We start from the raw sequence: 21,116 nt of genomic DNA on the forward strand, positions 1-21,116 counted from the left end.
GGGATGCAGCAACCAAGACCAGCTTCGTGCTATCCCACAAAATCGCTAAAAACAGTAAGCCATTCGCAGAGGGGGAGTTTGTCAAAGAGTGCTTGGTGGAGTCTGCAGCACTAATATGCCCTGAAAAAGAAGCGTTTGAACAAGTCCCGCTGTCCAGGCGAACGGTGACGAGAAGGATTGAGGAGATAGCAGGGAATCTGGAGTCTACGCTGCAACGTGAAGTGGGAAGTTTTGACTTTTTCTCCTTGGCTTTGGACGAGAGCACTGATGTCCGCGACACTGCCCAGTTACTCGTATTTGTCCGTGGGATAACGTCGGACTTCAAGATTACGGAGGAGCTGGCATCAATGCAGTCGATGAAAGGGACAACGACAGGGAGTGATCTTTTCACAGAGGTAAATGTGTGCATGGACACGCTGGGTCTGAAATGGAACAAACTGGCAGGTGTCACATCTGATGGTTGCCCAAGTCTCACAGGGAAAAATGTTGGACTTTTGAAACGTATGCAAGATAAAGTGACAGAAATTGATGCAGATCAGAAATTGTTTTTTTTGCATTGTATTATCCACCAACATGTGTTGTGCAAGTCAGTGCTAAAACTTAACCACGTTATTGATGTTGTTACTAAAATGGTAAATTTCATCAGGGCACGGGGGTTGAATCATAGACAGTTTGTCGCGCTTTTGGAGGAGCATGAGACTGAGCATCGTGACATTGGCTACCACACAGCAGTCAGGTGGCTCAGCCTGTGCAAAGTGCTAAAAAGAGTGTGGGACCTGAAAGCAGAGATTCGAGAGTTTTGTGAGAAGAAAGGCAAAGACTTCCCAGAGCTCTCAGATGAGAAATGGATGGCAGATTTTGCATTTGCTGTTGATGTGACTGCACTGATGAATGAATTGAACACCAAACTGCAAGGCAAGGGACTTTTTGTTCATGAAATGTACAGCCTGGTGAAGGCTTTCATGAGAAAGATGCTGTTTCTTTCAAGCCAACTGGAGAGCAAGACTCTCACTCACATGCAAACCCTGAAAGAAGTCACACCATCAGCTAATCATCTCCGCAGGTACTCATCCATGTTAAAAGCATTGCATGATGAGTTTTCAAGGCGATTTGAAGATCTCAGAAAAATCGAGGATGAAATGCAAATGATTTCCTCTCCCTTCACCTCCAGTGTGGATAAGGCACCCAGTGATGTTCAGCTTGAACTCATTGACCTGCAGTCTGATGCAGTACTAGCAGAGCACTTTAAGTCAGTATCTCTGCTGGCTTTCTACTCTTCTCTCAAAGAGGAGAACTTTCCAAACATGAGGAGACATGCTCAGAAGATGTTGGTTCTCTTTGGCTCGACCTACATTTGTGAACAAACATTTTCAATGATGAAGTTTAATAAATCCAGGTACAGATCCTCTCTCACTGATGAGCATCTGTCAGCTGTGCTTCGCATAACCACCTCAGACATTCAACCTGACTTTGATGCACTTGTTAAAGCCCAGCAGAGACTAGATTTCTCTCACTGAACAAGAAAAACTTAAAAAAATATGATGTATCTTTCTTGCTTAATGTTTGGAGCACAAAGACAATATTGAATATTGTGATGTCTTAAGAATTCTAAGAATCTGCAACTTTCCAACAGTATATGAAACTCAAAATGTGTTTTGTAGTGAATGTGACTGAAAATGTTCATGAATATGAGTCACAGATGGTTAAAAAAAAAGGCTTTCACACTTTGTCTACCTAACCTTGTTTTGGAAAATTTGATTGAATAAATGACATTTGTTGTAACTCAACCTCACTTTTTCATTGCTTAACTATAACTATAAAAGTACTTATGCAAAATGCCCCATTTCACAAGTTATGTGTATAAAATCCTTTAAAAATAGCAGATCTACAAGATCACCTGCAATGTGTTGTGAGCTTGTAGATCTGCTATTTTCAAATAGCCATAGGTCTGATGGTTGTATGTTTTTTTTAAACAATAATCAAAATCTACACTAGTAACTAAAGTTGTCTAATAAGTGTAGTGGAGTAAAAGTACAATAATTGATTCTGAGATGTAGTGGAGTAGAAGTAAAAGTCTTGAAAATTGGAAATACTCAAGTAAAGTAAAAATACCTCAAAATTGTACTTAAGTACAGTACTTGAGTAAATGTACTTAGTTACTTTACACCACTGATAACACATACTCTTACCAGCTTGTCAAAACAATGCTATTTACTCCTTTTTATGAAGAAATACAATTAATATTATGCAGAATTGAGTTCAGCCTTTTGGCCCGGCCCTCCAAAATATTTGATGTTGTTCATGTGGCCCCATGGAAAAAATAATTGCCCACCCCTGCTCTATAGGCTCACTTTAGAAATTGCATGCAAATCCCTCTCTTGCGCGCGCAGCAGCATCCTCTCATGTTTACAAACAGGAAACCCATCTATTAGCTCAATGGTAATGTCAGCACTTGCACAGGAAACTCAGCACTTGCACTTGGGCAGAAACCTTGTTGTTCCTACATTTTATGTTTTTCTTTTTTCTTTCCATAAATCAATACCCTATTTTGTCGTGCGAGAGTGTCGCAAAATGCAAATAAAGCTGATCTACGAGCTCAAAATGTGCTATGATGCAACATGTTTTGAGCTATTTTTTAAACAAATAATTGGTTAAATGTGTGTTTGGGGATAATAAATATTGAAAAATTAACAAGAGCTTTTGACAAAATAACTAGACCAGGAGACCTGGATGTGCCAGAGCCTTAGTGGTTAAATACTCGAGGTGGCGTCATGTCGACATCTGAATGGCTGGGTAGGAAAAGAGAGACAGACCGACCGACAAAGCCTCATGTAGGCCGACCCCCTGGGTCTGGCAATAATTACATTGGATCCCCTCTTGAAGACTCCTGCTTTAAGCCTTATATAGTAAGACTAGCAGATCTACAAGGTCAGAGCGTGTCACGGCAGCATATCTATGTTCCTCAGGTTCTGTATGTTCCCCGCTTACCTAAACCTAACCCTAAACCTTAACCTTAACCCTAACCCTAACCCTAACCCTTAACCTTAACCCTAACCTTCTGTCTGTTGGAAAACCTGCCCACGATTTAGGGGGGTGGGGAGGGTACATGAAACCGCATATGTTTTCCTATTAACTGATCTACAAGCTATATGAAAATAGAAGGACCCACGCGTTGTATGCTTGTCATCTGCTATTTTGGCTATTTAAAAAATAAAGAAGTAAAACTTACTGTGTGTGTGTGTGTGTGTGTGTGTGTGTGTGTGTGTGTGTGTGTGTGTGTGTGTGTGTGTGTGTGTGTGTGTGTGTGCGTTAACTTTTTCTGTTTCATAAATTAATGCCCTACTTCATCATCCAAGTGTTGCACAAAAGTAATGACACAAGTAAGACGCGCGAACGCTGGAAGCGAACCCAGCTCGAAAATATTGTGTATTTACGGACTTTGTGTGTGTGTGTGTGTGTGTGTGTGTGTGTGTGTGTGTGTGTGTGTGTGTGTGTGTGTGTGTGTGTGTGTTTTGACTGTAGCTGCACTCTGGCGCACTCTGTCGGCCGCACCCAGGCAGTGCACTGCACACAGACAGACAGACAGACACACAAGCCGAGCAGACTTTCATAGTAAGCTCCACTTGGGCGGAGGCGCGCCTCCTTCCGCGTTCGCAAATAGCCGATCTACAATTTTACAACAAATATAATAAAAAAAAGGTGATCTACAACGCGTTGCATCGTGACTTGCGATGTTACACGTTGTAGGTCTGTCTATTTTCATTATATTTGGAAAAAAAAGTGTATAAAAATGTATAAAATGTCATGTTCTGGGCACACCAAACACCTCTTTGCCAAAAAATAGCCGATCTACAAGCTCACAACGCCTCGCAGCGCGAGGCGTTGTGAGCTTGTAGATCTGCTATTTGTTGGCTCAAGTTCTCCCCAGAAAAGGGATGCTAGGGTTGGAGTGGTTAAGGTAAAAAAAAAAATCATATCACACAAAGATTTGGCGGACCCCCTGTAGTAACTCTGAGGACCCCCGAGGGGTCCCGGACCCCTGTTGAAGCCCCCTGGTCTATAGTATAGACTATAGTATTAACACATTCAAACCGGGGAAGCATCTGTGTAACCAATTATCCATATTTTATACTTTGTCCATTAAAAAATAGCAGATATACAAGCTCATATAGCACGGCATCGAATGCCACGCTATGAACTTGTAGACCTGCTATTTTTTGAAAAATCTTGAATATTTTGTGCAAATATTTGAATATATAGATTTTTAAAGGGAACATTTTTGACTCAAATCATTGCTTCTGGGGGGGTCCCTATCACGAAATATTTTGAGATGGGGGTCCGCGGCAAAATGCATATAATTTTGGTTGTCCTTGACATGAAAAAGCTTGAGCACCACTGATATAGCAACACACGTTTGCTTTCATTTAGACCAGGGGTCTTCAACAGGGGGTCCGGGACCCCTAGGGGGTCCTCAGAGTTGCTACAGGGGGTCCGCCAAATCTCTGTGTGATGGGATCATTATTTTTTACATTAACCACTTTGAACCCTAGCATCCCTATTCTAAGGACAACTTTAGCCGAAAATAGCCGATCTACAAGCGTTGTGAGCTTGTAGATCGGCTATTTTCGGCAAAGAGGGGAAAAGAGAGCAGACCAAGTACAGAGTGAAAGTTTACTAAGTATTGACGGTTGAAGTCGTTAAATGTCTGAAAATACACATTAACATGAATCCAACATCTATGAAAAGCTTAAATCTGCAACCCAATTTTATATAATATATAGTGGGGGTCCCTGCTTCATCTCTCTCTCAGTTAGGGGGTCATTGGCCTGAAAAGGCCCCTGATTTAGACAACAGGTCTAAATGGGTTGAACCCACTTTGGGTTTAGGCTAGCCTACTTTGTATCTACTTGATTGGATGGGCAAGCTGTGACCAGTACCATGGGCCGTATCAGCTGTGTGAGAGAGGCTGTGTTTGCAATTATAAATGACATAGTCTGTTAATGAATGCATTTATGATGAAATGTAATGCTGAAATGAAATGCGATGAGTACAGGGAATGGAAATAACGTTACGCGAGACACTTTTTTTTATTAAGGTCAATAATTTAAGTGCCTGTACCCCAGTGAAGCCAGTCCCATTAAGCCAGTGCCAGGAAATTTGTTGACTAGTGGTTCTCAAACTGTGGGTCGGGACCAAGGTGACAATGAAGTGACAATGTAAGGACTTTTAAGACCTTAAACACAACTCAAACATTGGCCATATTGTCAAATAATATACGAAAGATTGAGGCAAACATTGTGAAAATAGCTTGTAGATCTGCTAGTTTCACTATGTTTTATCTGTGGGACCGAGTCAAACAAGATTCAATGCCCAAACTCCTACAATTCCAAGTGCTTGTCAGGGTGTGGGGTCCCCAGTTCAACTATGATTGTTTTGGGGGGTCGTGGCCTGAAAAGTTTGAGAACCACTGTCATAGACATCTGAACTGTTACCCTGACAACAAAAACATCAAAACTAAAGCTGTCAAATTGAGTGAAGTTTCCTCCTGAAATGGAGTGGAGTGGAAGTATGAAGTAGCATACAATGGACATACTCAAGTAAAATTACAACTTCCTCAAAATTATACTCAAGTGCAGTATTTGAGTGAATTTACTTATTTACTTTCCTCACTGAATATTAACTAACATTATTATGTTCCTAATAATTTATCGGACAAGATATGCTGTAATGAACAAATGAATAAACCCAGTAGCACCCCACCACCCTGCCAATTAAAGATTATTTGTATACCATAGCCACTGGCATGGACATAAAACACATTGCCAAGAAGAAGCACCACCACCACCACCAAGTATCATGTGGATGTTATGTTCAATTTTATTAATAGATTTGAAATGTTAATTTTAATGGCTAAATGGATATTATTGCAATGTCTACCGGAATGAAAGAGCCTTTTAAAGGCATCTCCTACTTTTACTTTCTGCAGAGCATGCATTAAACACTTCATATAAAGCAGGCTGAGATGGACCGACCCAGAGCCCATTGCAGAGGAGTTCAGAGTTCCATGGTGGTGAGTGAGACTTAATTCGTCCTTCATAGTCCTATTAATTTATTAGACATGTTAGCTATTCATACTTAGTCATATCAATGTTTTAGAGATGTTAGCTATTCATCGTCATATAAATGTTATACAGATGTTAGCTATTCATAGTTATATAAATGTATTAGACATTTTTGCTATTCATTTTGATCATGACTCCGTGCATGGTGCCACATAGATACACACATGATCCGAGGTTACACACACATAGGAATGATTTATTTTATATTTGACACATTTAAATGATTGATTGTGTATGTTTTTATTTATAGTGATATGGGTTAGGCCAGATTGGAATGTGCTTTCGTTCATTCATTTCTATTTAGACATTTCAATAATGTTGTGATTATTTAAACAATAATTCACATTGTATGTGTTTTTACCAGATACTTTCTTACTCTTAATAAAGTCATTATTTGGAATAGGACTTTTACATCTACTAGAGTTAAAGTAACAAGATGTTTTACTTGAGTACAACTCTGAATGTAACCTTAATTCATACCATGGAATTAAAGAGTATGAGAAAAAACATCTAGCATTGCTTCAGTACAAATACAAAAAACAAGAGACATGGCTGTAATGAGAAAAAGAAAAAAAAGAATAACTTGGGTAAAATGGATATTTTTAGATGTGGAACAAAAAATAATCTCTATTACTACAGTAAGTGGTGTGTGGCAAGAATGAACATTAGGATTCATATAATCTAATTGGATTCATGATTATAAATAGTAGTGTATTAAATCATTCAACTCATGTTAATGTCCTCAAAATGATGTGTTTTTCCCCACACCTAGGGGTTGCACACAAAGTTTCACTGCTACTGGTAGAGGGGAAAAGTGAGTATTCATACTTTTTCTGTTGAACCTACAATAAGCGATAAGAATAGTCCTACATAGTCCAACAGTTATCTGCTCAGATCTCAAGTCAGCAAAGGCATCACACCATCTATTTGTCCGTCTACAGAAAGCCGCCACCATGAGTACGGACGCAGAGATGGAGCAGTATGGCAAGGCCGCCATTTACCTCCGTAAGCCAGAGAAGGAGAGAATGGAGGCCCAAGCTTTGCCCTTTGATGCCAAAACTGCAGCATATGTGGCCGATGTTAAGGAGCTGTACCTCAAGTGTAAAATTTTAAAGAAGGACGGTGACAAAGTCACCGTGGAATTGCTCGACACGAAGGAGGTAGGTAGAGGTGTATCTAAAATCAAATAGTGTCTCAGTAAAAATCACAATACATTCAGAAGTTTTGCTCTTTTTTTTTAGGAAAGAGTTGCAAAGGAGGTTGATGTCACCCCTATGAACCCTCCCAAGTACGACAAAATTGAGGACATGGCCATGATGACCCACCTCACTGAAGCCACCGTCCTGTATAACCTCAAAGAGCGTTATGCAGCATGGATGATCTATGTAAGGTTTTTCTACATGCTGAGAACAGTACAGCAATGCACCTGTCGATAGCAGAGAAACACAGACTACAAGTTATATTTCACATCAAGTGAAAACCATAGAATAACAAATTCAACTTGCAACTTGCAACTCGTGACTGTAATCCCAGCTCTAGTGATCCGTTGTCCCAGATATGTGGCATGCTCAGTGCTATGTTGTATGATGTTAATGTTCTCTCTCTTCTCCCCTTCAGACCTATTCTGGCCTGTTTTGTGCAACTGTGAACCCCTACAAGTGGCTCCCAGTGTACGACCAGGAGGTTGTAAATGCCTACAGAGGCAAGAAGCGTATTGAGGCTCCACCCCACATCTTCTCTGTCTCTGACAACGCCTATCAGTTCATGCTGATGGGTACGTACTAGTCAGGACAATGTCAACAATATATAACTATAATGGTTTTGTGCTGTATCCATGATAAAAAATTGCTTTACATTTTACAGATAAAGAGAACCAGTCTGTCCTGATCACGTAAGTTTCCCATCTACTAGGCATTAAAAAAAAGAACGTTGTACACAAATTGACTAACTGCATTTCTCTGAATGTATGCATTTATAACCAGTGGAGAATCCGGTGCTGGAAAGACTGTGAACACCAAGCGTGTCATCCAGTACTTTGCAACAGCTAGTTCTGCAACTGGAGAAAAAGCGGCCGAAGCCGGTAAAATCAAGGTATATGTACAGGTTTTTTACTTTAACAAATACATGTTTGTGAACATAAAGCATTTATATGCAATATAAAAATTCAATTTGAAAGAATTCTGACCAAATGTTTAATTGGGCGATGTCTAAAACATTCTAGGGGTCACTGGAGGATCAGATTATTGCAGCCAATCCCTTGCTGGAGGCCTATGGTAATGCCAAGACTGTGAGGAATGACAACTCCTCTCGCTTTGTAAGTGTAAATAATGATATTTTATGAGAATACCTGCCATCACAATCTTAGAGGGATCAAACAAATTGTGCTATATATCAAACAGGGTAAATTCATCAGAATCCATTTCAACACAACGGGCAAACTGTCCAGTGCTGATATTGAGACATGTAAGTATGAAGTTCACAGATGATAAACTATACATGCGTTAATTTGAGGATCATATTTTGAGTTATGAACAACCCATACATATTATTATTATTATCATCATCATCATCATCATCATTATTATTATGTACAACCCATATAGATTATTATTATTATTAATATTATTATGAATTATGTACAACCCATATAGATCTGCTGGAGAAGTCCAGAGTGACCTTCCAGCTTCCTGCAGAGAGAGGTTACCACATCTTCTTCCAGATGATGACCAACCACAAACCTGAGATTATTGGTAAGTGGAATAACTGATGATGCAGTGAGAACATAAATGAATGAATAAAAACACAATGTCACCCTTTTTTAATCCCTTTTAAGAAATGTGCCTGATCACCGCCAACCCATATGACTTCCCGTTGATCAGCATGGGTCAGATCACTGTGGCCAGCATTAATGACAAAGAAGAGCTGGACGCTACTGACGTCAGTAAACATTATGTTAATCTTTCTTATACTCACTGTGCTACTGCAGTCAGTTGTTCTGCAAAATGTCTTTTCTAAAGCAGTGCTTTTATAAGTTTTCAGGCCGTGACCCCTCTCAACATAATAATATTTGAACTGGGGAGCCCCCACCCTGACAAGCACTTGGAATTGTAGCAGTTGAGCCATTACATTTAGTTTGACTCGGTTCAACAGATAAATATTGTGAAAATAGACGATCTACATGTTTTTACATTTGTTTTTATTTGACAATTTGGCCAATGTTTGACAATTTGTATAGTATAGTTTGTTGATTACTTTTGACACAATAATGGTCTTATTTGTTTTATTTGTATTTATCTATTTTATAGGTATTAAAAGGTCTTGAAAGTCCTTAAATTGGCACTTTAGAAATTTGGAGATACCCTATACACTTACTGTATGTTGATTTGTTTACTGTTGAGTTGTACACAGTTTTAAAGGATGTTTGTTAATCTGCTTATTGACATCAGGATGCTATTGACATCCTGGGCTTTGATGGTGAGCAGAAACAGTACATCTACAAGTTCACCGGTTCAGTGATGCATCATGGGGTCTTGAAGTTCAAACAGAAGCAGCGTGAGGAGCAGGCTGAGCCTGATGGCACGGAGGGTGAGCTGCATCTTTATTTATATTATTAAATGTATGTTTGTATGTATGTATGTATGTATGTATGTATGTATGTATGTATTACACATTATCTGCCATTCAAGGTTATATCCGTGAATTCCGTGAATGAAATCCAATGTATGAGTACGGCAACAAACAGCTGCAGCTGATTGCAACACAAAGGTGCAACCGGTTAATTAAACACAAAAATGAGACAGTGCAACACATGCGCCACTTAAAGACATGCACACGCACACACACACACACACACACACACACACACACACACACACACACACACACACACACACACACACACACACACACACACACACACACACACACACACATATATTTAAAAGTAAATACATTTAGTAAAAATACTTAAAATGAGTAAAAATACTTAAAAGAAGTTTCTGCCAACATAAAGTTATTTTAAAGCAGTCTTAGGCTAATAATAGCCTACTGCTTTAGGGTACCTTGTCAGTTATGACAGAACACTTTTACATTCACCTTGGATTGCGTTTGGCCCCAATGTTATACCTGCACCACTTACTTCAACACCTGGGTGACCTACCTTCAAGTGGCGCTGTAGAGCAGCCGTGAAATAAATGGACAGGGATTTAACATTGTTCCTCTAGTTCATATAGCTTAATGAATTGAACTCATCAAAGGCACCAGTGCCACTCACTTCACACTGGGTGTGATTTTTGATACTGTTTAGACTATGGTTATTTGGTTTACATATGATCCTACATTACTATCTCTATGCATTTTATGTATTACCTCGTGTTTGCTTTGCTTACTGTAAGTCGCTCTCTGGATTAAGAGCGTCTGCTAAATGCCTAAATTGCAAATTGCAAATTGTATGAACATTTCAGAGGCTGACAAGATTGGCTACCTGCTGGGTCTAAATTCAGCAGAGATGCTTAAGGCATATTGCTACCCCAGAGTGAAAGTCGGAAACGAGTATGTCACTAAGGGACAGACTGTGCCACAGGTGAGTAAGTTAAATTATTTCCATGTTTTGATTTCATACACACCAATTATATTCTCAACACAACACAGCATACCATTACATCTCTGATCTTTTTGAGTTGTCTCCAGACTGTCTTAAATCAGCTTCTGTAGATAAAATGATCCTCCAACATTATTCAAATTCATTTCTATTGATTTACTTAATATATGACGAGCATACAAAACATATCACTCAGCAGAAACATGTGCAGTTCCATGCGCCTCTGACATACTATTTTAACAGTTTTGTTATACATGTAAAAAAAAAAAACACTACACATTGTGTATCCAACCATACAACCCCTCCCGCTCACTCAGATCAGCTAACGCAGGGAAGGTGTTAGAACCTTCCCTAAAACACCTGGGACAGACTCTTCTCCCTTCTGGCTCCCGAACTGTGGAACAAACTCCCCATTGTAGTTCTGCTGACTGACTCACTCCCAATCTTTCGCCGTAATCTGACGACTCACCTCTTCAGATTTCACTTTAGCCCGTAGCACTTGCCGTAGCCTTGACGACCTTGCAGGCTTATGCAAAGGCTAAAATTATTAGATAGCATGTTATGTAGGCAGATACCAGGTTCATTGATGCCAGGTTCATTTGTAGACCTGGAATAGTGTGTATGGTTTCAATGTACAGATTATAGATTTTTTTAGATTATGCTGTTTAGACTGATGATACTGTAGGTTATTGGTTTATGATTCTATACCATTGCTATGCATTCGATGTATTACCTCATGTTTTCCTTGCTTACTGTAAATCACTCTTGAAGAGCATCTGCTAACAACGTCCTACTAACAACGTTCCTATTTCCTCAGGTAATGAACTCAGTTGGTGCCTTGGCCAAGTCCATCTATGAGAAGCTGTTCTTGTGGATGGTCATTAGGATCAACGAGATGCTGGACACCAAGCAGCAGAGAAACTACTACATTGGTGTGCTGGACATCGCTGGTTTTGAAATCTTTGATGTAAGCATGGACTTTTTTTTAAAGTGGGAGACTAATTATTTTTGTCAAGATTACAGAATTACAAGAGATTGGGCTAATGATTATTTCCACTCACAGTTCAACACCCTGGAGCAGCTGTGCATCAACTTCACCAATGAGAAACTGCAACAGTTTTTCAACCACACCATGTTTGTTCTTGAACAAGAGGAATACAAGAAAGAGGGAATCCCCTGGGATCTCATTGACTTCGGCATGGACTTGGCCGTCTGCATTGAGCTCATTGAGAAGGTATACATTTATTATTATATATTATCATGGACTTGGCTGTCTGCATTGAGCTCATTGAAAAGGTATACATTTATTATTATACTATTATATATCATCATGGACTTGGCTGTCTGCATTGAGCTCATTGAGAAGGTATACTATTATTTTGAGCTTTAATGGACATGACATGTTAATATTGTTTTTGTCATTGGCACTAAGTTTTTGTTTTTGGTGATGTGTCTCTTTTGTCTCCTTTACAAAGCCCTTGGGCATCTTCTCCATCCTTGAAGAGGAGTGCATGTTCCCAAAGGCTTCAGACAAAACATTCAACGACAAGTTGCATGGCACGCATCTTGGGAAGAACAAGGCCTTTGAGAAGCCGAAACCTGCCAAAGGCAAGGGTGAGGCCCACTTCTCCCTGGTCCACTACGCTGGAACTGTGGACTACAGCATCACAGGCTGGCTAGAGAAGAACAAAGACCCGTTGAACGACTCTGTGGTGCAGCTGTACCAGAAGTCTTCAGTTAAACTGTTGACTGTGTTGTATCCCCCACCTGAGCCTGAAGGTATGTTTATTATTGATTGATTATTGCAACGCTCTGTACGCAGGCATTGATCAATCTGCTCTCAGGCGTCTGCAGCTCGTTCAAAATGCTGCCGTTCGCCTACTCACCGGCAAGAAAAAGCGCGATCACATCACACCAGTCCTTGTCTCACTCCACTGGCTCCCTGTCGGTTTTAGAATTGATTTTAAATGTTATTGTTTGTTTTTAAAGCCCAAAATGGGCTGGCCCCCCATACCTATCTGGGCTCATTCTGCCATATACCCCTACCAGACCTTGAGGTTGGCTGACCAGCTGCTCTTTACTGTGCCCGGAACCTCATATAAGACTAGAGGGGCCGAGCCTTTGCCGTGGCCGGCGCCAGATTGTGGAATACCCTGCCTCTTCATATTTGCTCTGCTCAGTCCTTGGGGATTTTTAAATCTCTATTAAATGTATTTAATTTGTTTTATTTAGCTCCGTTTGCCTGTTTTTTAATTTGTTCTTGTTTAGCACTTTGGTTCGACCGTTCGGTCGTTGAAGATGTGCTATATAAATAAACTTTGATTTGATGATTCTAACGAATATAAACAGACCCGAATAAGAAGGGAGGCAAGAAGAAGGGTGGTTCCATGCAGACTGTGTCTAGCGCTTTCAGGGTAAGAATATTTATTCATTATTATTAACATTATATTCCTGTAGGAATGAAGCATTATATAATCAACATTATATCCATGTAAGAAATAGGCACGGCTTTTCATGTTGGAATTAAACAATTAAACAAAGTTGTGAGCTTGTAGATCAGCTATCTTTGAATGGCTGAACCTTAAAATAGGGCTTAAGTGGATAATGTATGTTTGAGAACAATCTAAATCTGTAAAGTAACTTGTATCTAAAGTTTTCAAATAATTGTAGTGGAGGAAAAAGTACAATATTGTATGACTTTTGACTTAATAAGCCTAACTTGGCTCTTTTATGTCTCAAAAGAAGAACTTTTCACTAATAATAAGCCTACTTGGCTCTTTTGTCTCAATAGGCGAACTTGGGGTTGCTGATGACCAACTTGAGGAGCACTCATCCTCACTTTGTGCGTTGCCTCATTCCCAACGAGTCCAAGACTCCAGGTAAAAATGTAAACAATGATTGTGGGGTGATCATTTAATACAACATTGACCAGTGTGTAACTATTCTGTCCTAATAGAGGATATGCGCATGCTTAAAGTGAATGGTTTATCGAGTGGCAAAGAAACATGCAAAATGAGTTTAACATTGTTTAATGTTGTTTAATGCAATCAGATATGACTTTTCTGTTTGGATGCATGGGCTGTCAAGGCCAGAAAGTATTTTTTTGACACTCAGTAGGCATTCCTGAGTAACTTCCGGGTTTGATGATGATGTCACACGCATATCCTCTATAGTAATAATAATAGGCTAATGGAGCAACATCTTTACAGGCCTGATGGAGAACTTCCTGGTCATCCATCAGCTGAGGTGTAACGGTGTGCTGGAGGGCATCAGGATTTGTAGAAAGGGCTTCCCCAGCAGAATTCCCTATGCTGACTTCAAGCAGAGGTATTCTTTCCTTTTTCCAGCAGCTTTTAGTTCCAAACCTATTAACGTAAAATGACCCACTTTTACAAAACCGGTATAAACAACTGAACGTCAGTGCAAAATGACCATGAACTTTTACAAAACAGGTACAAAGTACTGAATGCCAGCGCATGTCCCGATGGCGCGTTCATGGACAACAAGAAAGCTTCAGAGAAGCTGCTTGGGTCCATTGACGTACCTCAAGATGAGTACAAGTTTGGACACACCAAGGTAAACACACTGCAAATCTTGTTTAACGTTATCGACAGAGGACTAAAAGTTGATTTTACAGTTGTTCAGTTACATTATAACATTGTATTGTAGGTGTTCTTCAAAGCTGGTCTGCTGGGTGTCCTTGAGGAGATGCGAGATGAAAAGCTGTTTGTTCTGGTAACCATGACTCAGGCTCTCGCACGAGCTTACGTCATGAGACGGGAGTTTGTCAAGATGATGGCTAGGAGGTACTTTGAAAACATGATTTATTCAATATTTAGTATCATTTGTAATAATAATAATGTATTATATTAAAGTATAAAGTACACTTTTTCCAATACTTTTCAATAATAAAAAAAACGTATAGTGTCAAATCACTATAATATAATTGGTAGTACTCAAGTACTGTCCAATGTTGAGATATGTTTTTTACTGTAATGGAGTATTTCCAATGTTCAATACTTTTACTTCTTCTCCACTACATTCAATTATTATGGAAAAATGTACGTACATTAACCACTTCAGCCCTATACTTTGGCTACTTGAAGCAAACCATCACTTTGCAACTTGTGAGCTTGTAGATCTGCTATTTTCCAATATTTTTTTTTACCTTTGAAAACGTGTGAAATGGTATATTCTGCAAAATTAGTACTTTTACTTGTGGTACTTTAAGCACATTTTGATGCCAGTATCTTTATACTTTTACTCAAGTTTTTATTACCAGACTTTTACTTTTAACAGAGTATTTCTACATTGCAGTATTGATACTTTTACTTAACACATGTGTGAGTATACTTCTTCCATCACTGTCCACAATCATGACACACTTCAACCGTTTTTCCACAGAGAGGCCATTTACTCCATCCAGTTCAACGTGCGCTCATTCTGCAATGTGAAAAACTGGCCATGGATGGCGCTGTACTTCAAGATCAAGCCTCTCCTGCAGAGCGCTGAGACTGAGAAGGAGCTGATGAACATGAAGGAGAACTACGAAAAGATGAAGGTCGACCTGGCCGCGGCCCTGGCCTCGAAAAAGACCCTGGAAGAGAAGATGGTGGCTCTGGTGCAGGAGAAAAATAACCTTGCACAGTCAGCGTTATCAGTAAGTAGCTACACTTGTAGAGGAAATGTTGATAATATTTCATATTGTTTATCATCCTATCTCAAATCTTGTATCTAATGTAGAATGTAGACCATGGCAGAGAATGTTGGCATCATTACATAGCTAGATGGCTACCAGCATAAACGCCTGACCCAATTTGTCGTTCTTCTGTGGGGGCGGATGAATCTGCATATGCCACTGCTCCTCACCCACGCACTACTATAGTATATCCTTTTGGAGGATGTTGATAGCCTCCAGCTTCTTCCTCGTCCTCACCTCCGCCAACGCCTCAGTACCGTCCAGGCTCTAGCAATGACAGAGCCTGCCTTTTTCACCAGCTTGTTCAGTCAGTTAATGTCCCTTGTGTTAATGTACCTCCCCCGTCCCAGGAAGCAGCTGCAAAACAAATCTCATATATCTCACCCAGAACAAATGCTGCAACAAGTTCCCTCACTTATCTTTTTCATTGACAACCAGGGAGATGAAGCATTGAATGATGCTGAGGAGAGATGTGAGGGTCTTATTAAAAGTAAGATCCAGTTGGAGGCAAAGGTCAAAGAGACGACCGAGAGACTGGAGGACGAGGAGGAGATCAACGCGGAACTGACCGCCAAGAAGAGGAAGCTGGAAGACGAATGCTCTGAGCTCAAAAAGGACATTGATGACCTGGAGCTCACATTGGCCAAAGTGGAGAAGGAGAAACACGCCACTGAAAACAAGGTTTGTGATCATAAACTCTCTGGGGTTTCTATCAAGTTAGTAGTCGTTGCTGTCGGGCAGAAACCTCCTATCTCCATATTTTAACTTGTTGTGTTTTTTCGTAAACTAACGGCCTACTTGATCGTACCACAGCGTCACACAAAAGCATCAAAAGTAGCAGATCTACAAGCTTGTCGATCTGCTACTTTTGCTATAATTGGATGTGAATCCTGAAAAGTAAGTGTTTTGGACATAATGAGGTTTCCACCCGACAGAGAACAAGTGCAATAATGATCTATTCCAGTTCTGTTCTGCTTAATCAGGTGAAGAACATGACTGAGGGGATGGCCTCTCAGGATGAAGGACTTATTAACACTGTCTAATTTGGGTTCATTTAGGTGAAGAACCTGACTGAGGGGATGGCCTCTCAGGATGAAGGACTTATTAACACTGTCTATGTTGGGTTCATTTAGGTGAAGAACCTGACTGAGGAGATGGCCTCTCAGGATGAAGGACTTGCTAAGCTGACCAAGGAGAAGAAAGCCCTCCAAGAGGCACATCAGCAGACCCTGGATGACCTGCAGGCAGAGGAAGACAAAGTCAACACTCTGACCAAGGCCAAGACCAAGCTGGAACAGCAAGTCGACGATGTGAGTTCATAGAAGTGAACATACACTGTATGTTTATTGTTGTTAATGAATAATAATAAGAACAATAATATTATTATGTGCAGTTGGAGGGTTCTCTGGAGCAAGAGAAGAAGCTCCGCATGGACCTGGAGAGAGCCAAGAGAAAGCTTGAGGGTGATCTAAAACTGACCCAGGAATCCATCATGGATCTGGAGAATTACAAGCAACAGTCTGATGAGAAGATAAAGAAGTAATGTGGACCACAATATGGATAATTAATTCATAATTTGCCTAATAATAATAAAAATAATGAATAAACAATATTAAATGCCATGGAGAAAAAACTATACCTGCAGAATGACACTAAGATATGATGTACTGTATTCCACAGGAAGGAATTTGAAACAAGCCAACTTCTGAGTAAGATTGAGGATGAACAATCTTTGGGGGCCCAGCTGCAGAAGAAGATCAAAGAACTCCAGGTATCCCCCCCCCCCCTTTCTGTAAAATCATTAATAATAGTACTTGTATTAGGATATTAATTAATTATGTAAATCTAAAATCATAAATTTGAAAGGCTCGTATTGAAGAACTGGAGGAAGAGATCGAGGCGGAGCGCGCTGCTCGTGCCAAGGTTGAGAAGCAGAGAGCTGACCTCTCCAGGGAACTTGAAGAGATCAGTGAGAGGCTGGAGGAGGCTGGTGGAGCCACCGCCTCTCAGATCGAGATGAACAAGAAGCGTGAGGCTGAGTTCCAGAAGCTGCGTCGTGACCTCGAAGAGTCCACCCTGCAGCATGAGGCCACCGCCTCTGGCCTCCGTAAGAAACAGGCCGACAGCGTGGCTGAACTGGGTGAACAGATCGACAACCTCCAGAGAGTCAAGCAGAAACTGGAGAAGGAGAAGAGCGAATACAAGATGGAGATCGACGACCTGTCCAGCAACATGGAAGCTGTGGCTAAAGCTAAGGTATTACAAAATACTTGGTTCAATGAACCAAAAGCTCCAAAAATTGGGGACTTATTTATTAAAGTGTAATGCTTCCAAGGAAGCCCAGGTCATATGGATATACAGGACACTTCTCCATTTCACGTATACAAACAATGAACCGACATGACAATGATCAAACAGGTAGACAGGTAAACAGGTTTACTTCAGTGATTGAATATGTCCCAATGTTAATTAACAGGGAAATCTTGAGAAGATGTGCCGCACCCTTGAGGACCAACTTGGTGAAATCAAGGCCAAGAGTGATGAGAATGTTCGCCAGATAAATGATGTTTCAGCTCAGAGAGCAAGACTGTTGACAGAAAACGGTAAATGTACTCACCGTAAAGTCTACTTTTACATGGTTTGTCGTACTTGAACAAATTTCCTAATTAGAGATAATGCTTTTATCAGCAATTATCCCAGGAATTTAAGGATTATGTATATTCAACAAAGAGGTATTTAAATGTTTGAAACGAATATTCAAATTTCTAACCAGGTGAGTTTGCTCGTCAACTTGAAGAGAAAGAAGCTCTCGTCTCTCAGCTCACCAGAGGCAAGCAGGCCTTCACCCAGCAGATTGAGGAGTTGAAGAGACATGTTGAAGAGGAGGTTAAGGTAAGCAGTTAGAACTGCAGACTCACTCCAATCTTCTGCCGTAATCTGAAGACTCATCTCTTCAGACTCCACCTTAGACCGTAGCACTTGCCCTATTAGCCTTGACGACCTTGCAGGCTTATGCTATACTATTTAGATAGTATGTTATGTAGACAGATGCCAGGTTAATTTGTTGATCTGGCAATATCGTTATAGTTTTCATAGTTTCACTGTACAGATTATTTGTATATTTTATATTATACTGATAATAGGCTCCTGGTTTACCTATGATCCTAGATTACCATTTTTATGCTTTTGATGTAATAAGTCTCTCTGGATTAAGAGTGTCTCCTAAATTTCTATTCTTTTTCACTTTTATTTAGAAATAGGCCTAATTTGTATCTTTTTGTAATTTTAACCAGCTGACATTATTCTGGCATTGTTTTCTTTTGACAGGCAAAGAATGCCCTTGCTCATGGTGTGCAGTCAGCTCGCCATGACTGTGACCTTCTGAGGGAGCAGTTTGAGGAGGAACAGGAGGCCAAGGCTGAACTGCAGCGTGGAATGTCCAAGGCCAACGCTGAGGTGTGTCAGTGGAGAAGCAAGTATGAGACTGATGCTGTCCAACGCACTGAGGAGCTGGAGGAAGCTAAGTAAGTGGTCAATGTTTTACACCAGTGGTTCTATAACCTGTTTGTGCCAAGGACCCACAAATTGATTTTTGGCCGTGGACCCGTATATCTGCTATTTTTGAATAGCCAACGAATACATAGATAAAATGCTTAAAATGATTGTGATGCTGTATAACATTATGTGTTTTACATGTTCACATCAGGCACCACTCACTATACAAAATACTGCCCACAGTATAATTTTATTCCATTCAAAACCGACCAACAGGAAGAAGCTCGCCCAGCGTCTTCAGGAAGCTGAGGAGCAAATCGAGGCTGTGAATTCCAAGTGTGCCTCTCTGGAGAAAACCAAACAGAGACTCCAGGGTGAAGTGGAAGACCTCATGATTGATGTGGAGAGGGCCAATGGTTTGGCTGCCAACCTTGACAAGAAACAGAGGAACTTTGATAAGGTGCTTTTACATTCATCATTTTAAAACTAAATAATCCTTAAAGTGGGGTAAATTACACGTCTTTACAAACGGTGTGCAGGTCCTTAAAGTGGAGGTAATTGACACATTTCATTATAAACGGTGTGCAGGTCTTGGCAGAATGGAAGCAGAAATATGAAGAAGGTCAGGCAGAGCTGGAAGGAGCTCAGAAAGAGGCTCGTTCTCTCAGCACTGAGATGTTTAAGATGAAGAATTCGTACGAGGAGTCTCTGGACCACCTGGAAACCATGAAGCGTGAGAACAAGAACCTGCAACGTGAGTTTTTCTCTACACATTTATTTTAATAATAGCAAGAAATTAATTAAATATTCAAGATCAACAAGTTGATAGGGCTACACCAACTTAATTAAAATGCAATTGCTGATTGAAAAGTTCCTCATTGACTGTTTTCAATCAACTGCAGAGGAGATCTCGGACCTGACTGAACAGATCGGTGAGACTGGAAAGAGCATCCATGAGCTGGAGAAGTCCAAGAAACAGACTGAGACAGAGAAGTCAGAGATCCAGACAGCCCTGGAGGAAGCCGAGGTAAAACTTTTAGGTTCTAGATGAAGAATGCAATTGTCTATATCTTGGATTTCTTTCAATACGTTTTATATTCAAACAGTGTACATAGTATATGATCAATGTTGCATTAAAAGGTCCTACAACCTTTTGATCATGTATTAAATTTTAGGGTACTCTGGAGCACGAGGAGTCCAAGATTCTTCGTGTGCAGCTGGAGCTCAACCAGATCAAGGGCGAGGTGGACAGGAAGCTGGCAGAGAAGGATGAAGAGATGGAGCAGGCCCCGGTGGCCCAATGGATAAGGCACTGGCCTCCTAAGCCAGGGATTGTGGGTTCGAGTCCCACCTGGGGTGACTGATAGCAGAGTGGCGCAGCGGAAGCGTGCTGGGCCCATAACCCAGAGGTCGATGGATCGAAACCATCCTCTGCTAACGCGGCTTTAATCTAGAAAAGTGCGTTCCACTGCAGATCTCTGCCAGATCTATACCCAGTGACATGTCAGTCGTGGGGTGCAACCATCAAGACAAGAGGAAGCTTTGGTGCCTCCAATGGGCCGAATTGAAAGCAGTTTCGGATGTGTGCTCTATAGAGACCCCTGAACATGGTCCTTTGGTGAGTTTATTTTGCTCCCTTAATACTGACTCCCTATGACCTTATATGCAGCCTCAATACTGACTCCCTTCTGCAGCCTTAATACTACCTTATTGCTGACTCCATACCGCCTTATACAGCCTTATTATTGACTCCCTACTGCCTTATGTTGCCTTATTGCTGACCCCATAGGCTTATGCTTCCTTATTACTGATTCCATAAAGCCTTATGCAGCATTCTTTCTGCGTTATTACTGAATCCCTACTGCCTTATGCACCCATATTACTGCGTTATTACTGACTCTATAGTGCCGTATGCAGCCTTATTATTGACTCCCTAATGCTTTATGAGGCCTTATTACTGCGTTGTTACTGACTCTCTAATGCCTCATGCAGCCATGTTACTGCGTTATGACTGGCTCCATATTGCCTCACGCAGCCTTATTACTACTGCTGCCTTATGCTGTCTTATTACTGACATCCCTACTGCCTTATGCAGGTCTGCAAAGGCAGCAAGGCCTCTTCACCAAGCTTCATGCTGCCAGGGATGCAGCAACCAAGACCAGCTTCGTGCTATCCCACAAAATCGCTAAAAACAGTAAGC

At 40.7% G+C, this 21,116-nt stretch overlaps 1 protein-coding gene across 1 annotated transcript in view; it reads left to right on the top strand.

Annotated features, from left to right (window-relative positions):
* Window positions 1-7,069: 7,069 nt before the first annotated feature.
* The window catches only part of LOC311043159 (myosin heavy chain, fast skeletal muscle-like), a gene marked incomplete at its 3' end in the record, with an annotated part of 36,073 nt that continues 22,026 nt past the window's right edge, over window positions 7,070-21,116 (top strand). Inside the window, exons 1-32 of the mRNA XM_084054343.1 lie at window positions 7,070-7,282; window positions 7,364-7,507; window positions 7,740-7,896; window positions 7,986-8,013; window positions 8,105-8,213; window positions 8,344-8,436; window positions 8,522-8,585; window positions 8,774-8,872; window positions 8,956-9,059; window positions 9,569-9,707; window positions 10,586-10,704; window positions 11,540-11,689; window positions 11,786-11,956; window positions 12,198-12,501; window positions 13,072-13,136; window positions 13,514-13,601; window positions 13,932-14,049; window positions 14,175-14,298; window positions 14,392-14,528; window positions 15,127-15,382; window positions 15,860-16,102; window positions 16,555-16,731; window positions 16,815-16,960; window positions 17,102-17,192; window positions 17,288-17,677; window positions 17,898-18,024; window positions 18,195-18,313; window positions 18,749-18,945; window positions 19,193-19,376; window positions 19,505-19,670; window positions 19,819-19,943; window positions 20,092-20,202. Coding sequence (XP_083910469.1) covers window positions 7,076-7,282; window positions 7,364-7,507; window positions 7,740-7,896; window positions 7,986-8,013; window positions 8,105-8,213; window positions 8,344-8,436; window positions 8,522-8,585; window positions 8,774-8,872; window positions 8,956-9,059; window positions 9,569-9,707; window positions 10,586-10,704; window positions 11,540-11,689; window positions 11,786-11,956; window positions 12,198-12,501; window positions 13,072-13,136; window positions 13,514-13,601; window positions 13,932-14,049; window positions 14,175-14,298; window positions 14,392-14,528; window positions 15,127-15,382; window positions 15,860-16,102; window positions 16,555-16,731; window positions 16,815-16,960; window positions 17,102-17,192; window positions 17,288-17,677; window positions 17,898-18,024; window positions 18,195-18,313; window positions 18,749-18,945; window positions 19,193-19,376; window positions 19,505-19,670; window positions 19,819-19,943; window positions 20,092-20,202 — 4,752 coding nt within the window. The 5' untranslated portion in view covers window positions 7,070-7,075. The remainder of the gene's footprint in view (window positions 7,283-7,363; window positions 7,508-7,739; window positions 7,897-7,985; window positions 8,014-8,104; window positions 8,214-8,343; window positions 8,437-8,521; window positions 8,586-8,773; window positions 8,873-8,955; window positions 9,060-9,568; window positions 9,708-10,585; window positions 10,705-11,539; window positions 11,690-11,785; window positions 11,957-12,197; window positions 12,502-13,071; window positions 13,137-13,513; window positions 13,602-13,931; window positions 14,050-14,174; window positions 14,299-14,391; window positions 14,529-15,126; window positions 15,383-15,859; window positions 16,103-16,554; window positions 16,732-16,814; window positions 16,961-17,101; window positions 17,193-17,287; window positions 17,678-17,897; window positions 18,025-18,194; window positions 18,314-18,748; window positions 18,946-19,192; window positions 19,377-19,504; window positions 19,671-19,818; window positions 19,944-20,091; window positions 20,203-21,116) is intronic.

Source organism: Gymnoscopelus microlampas, assembly GCF_963454915.1.
Source record: "Gymnoscopelus microlampas genome assembly, chromosome: 4".
In the NCBI taxonomy this organism is placed as follows: Eukaryota; Metazoa; Chordata; class Actinopteri; order Myctophiformes; family Myctophidae; genus Gymnoscopelus; species Gymnoscopelus microlampas.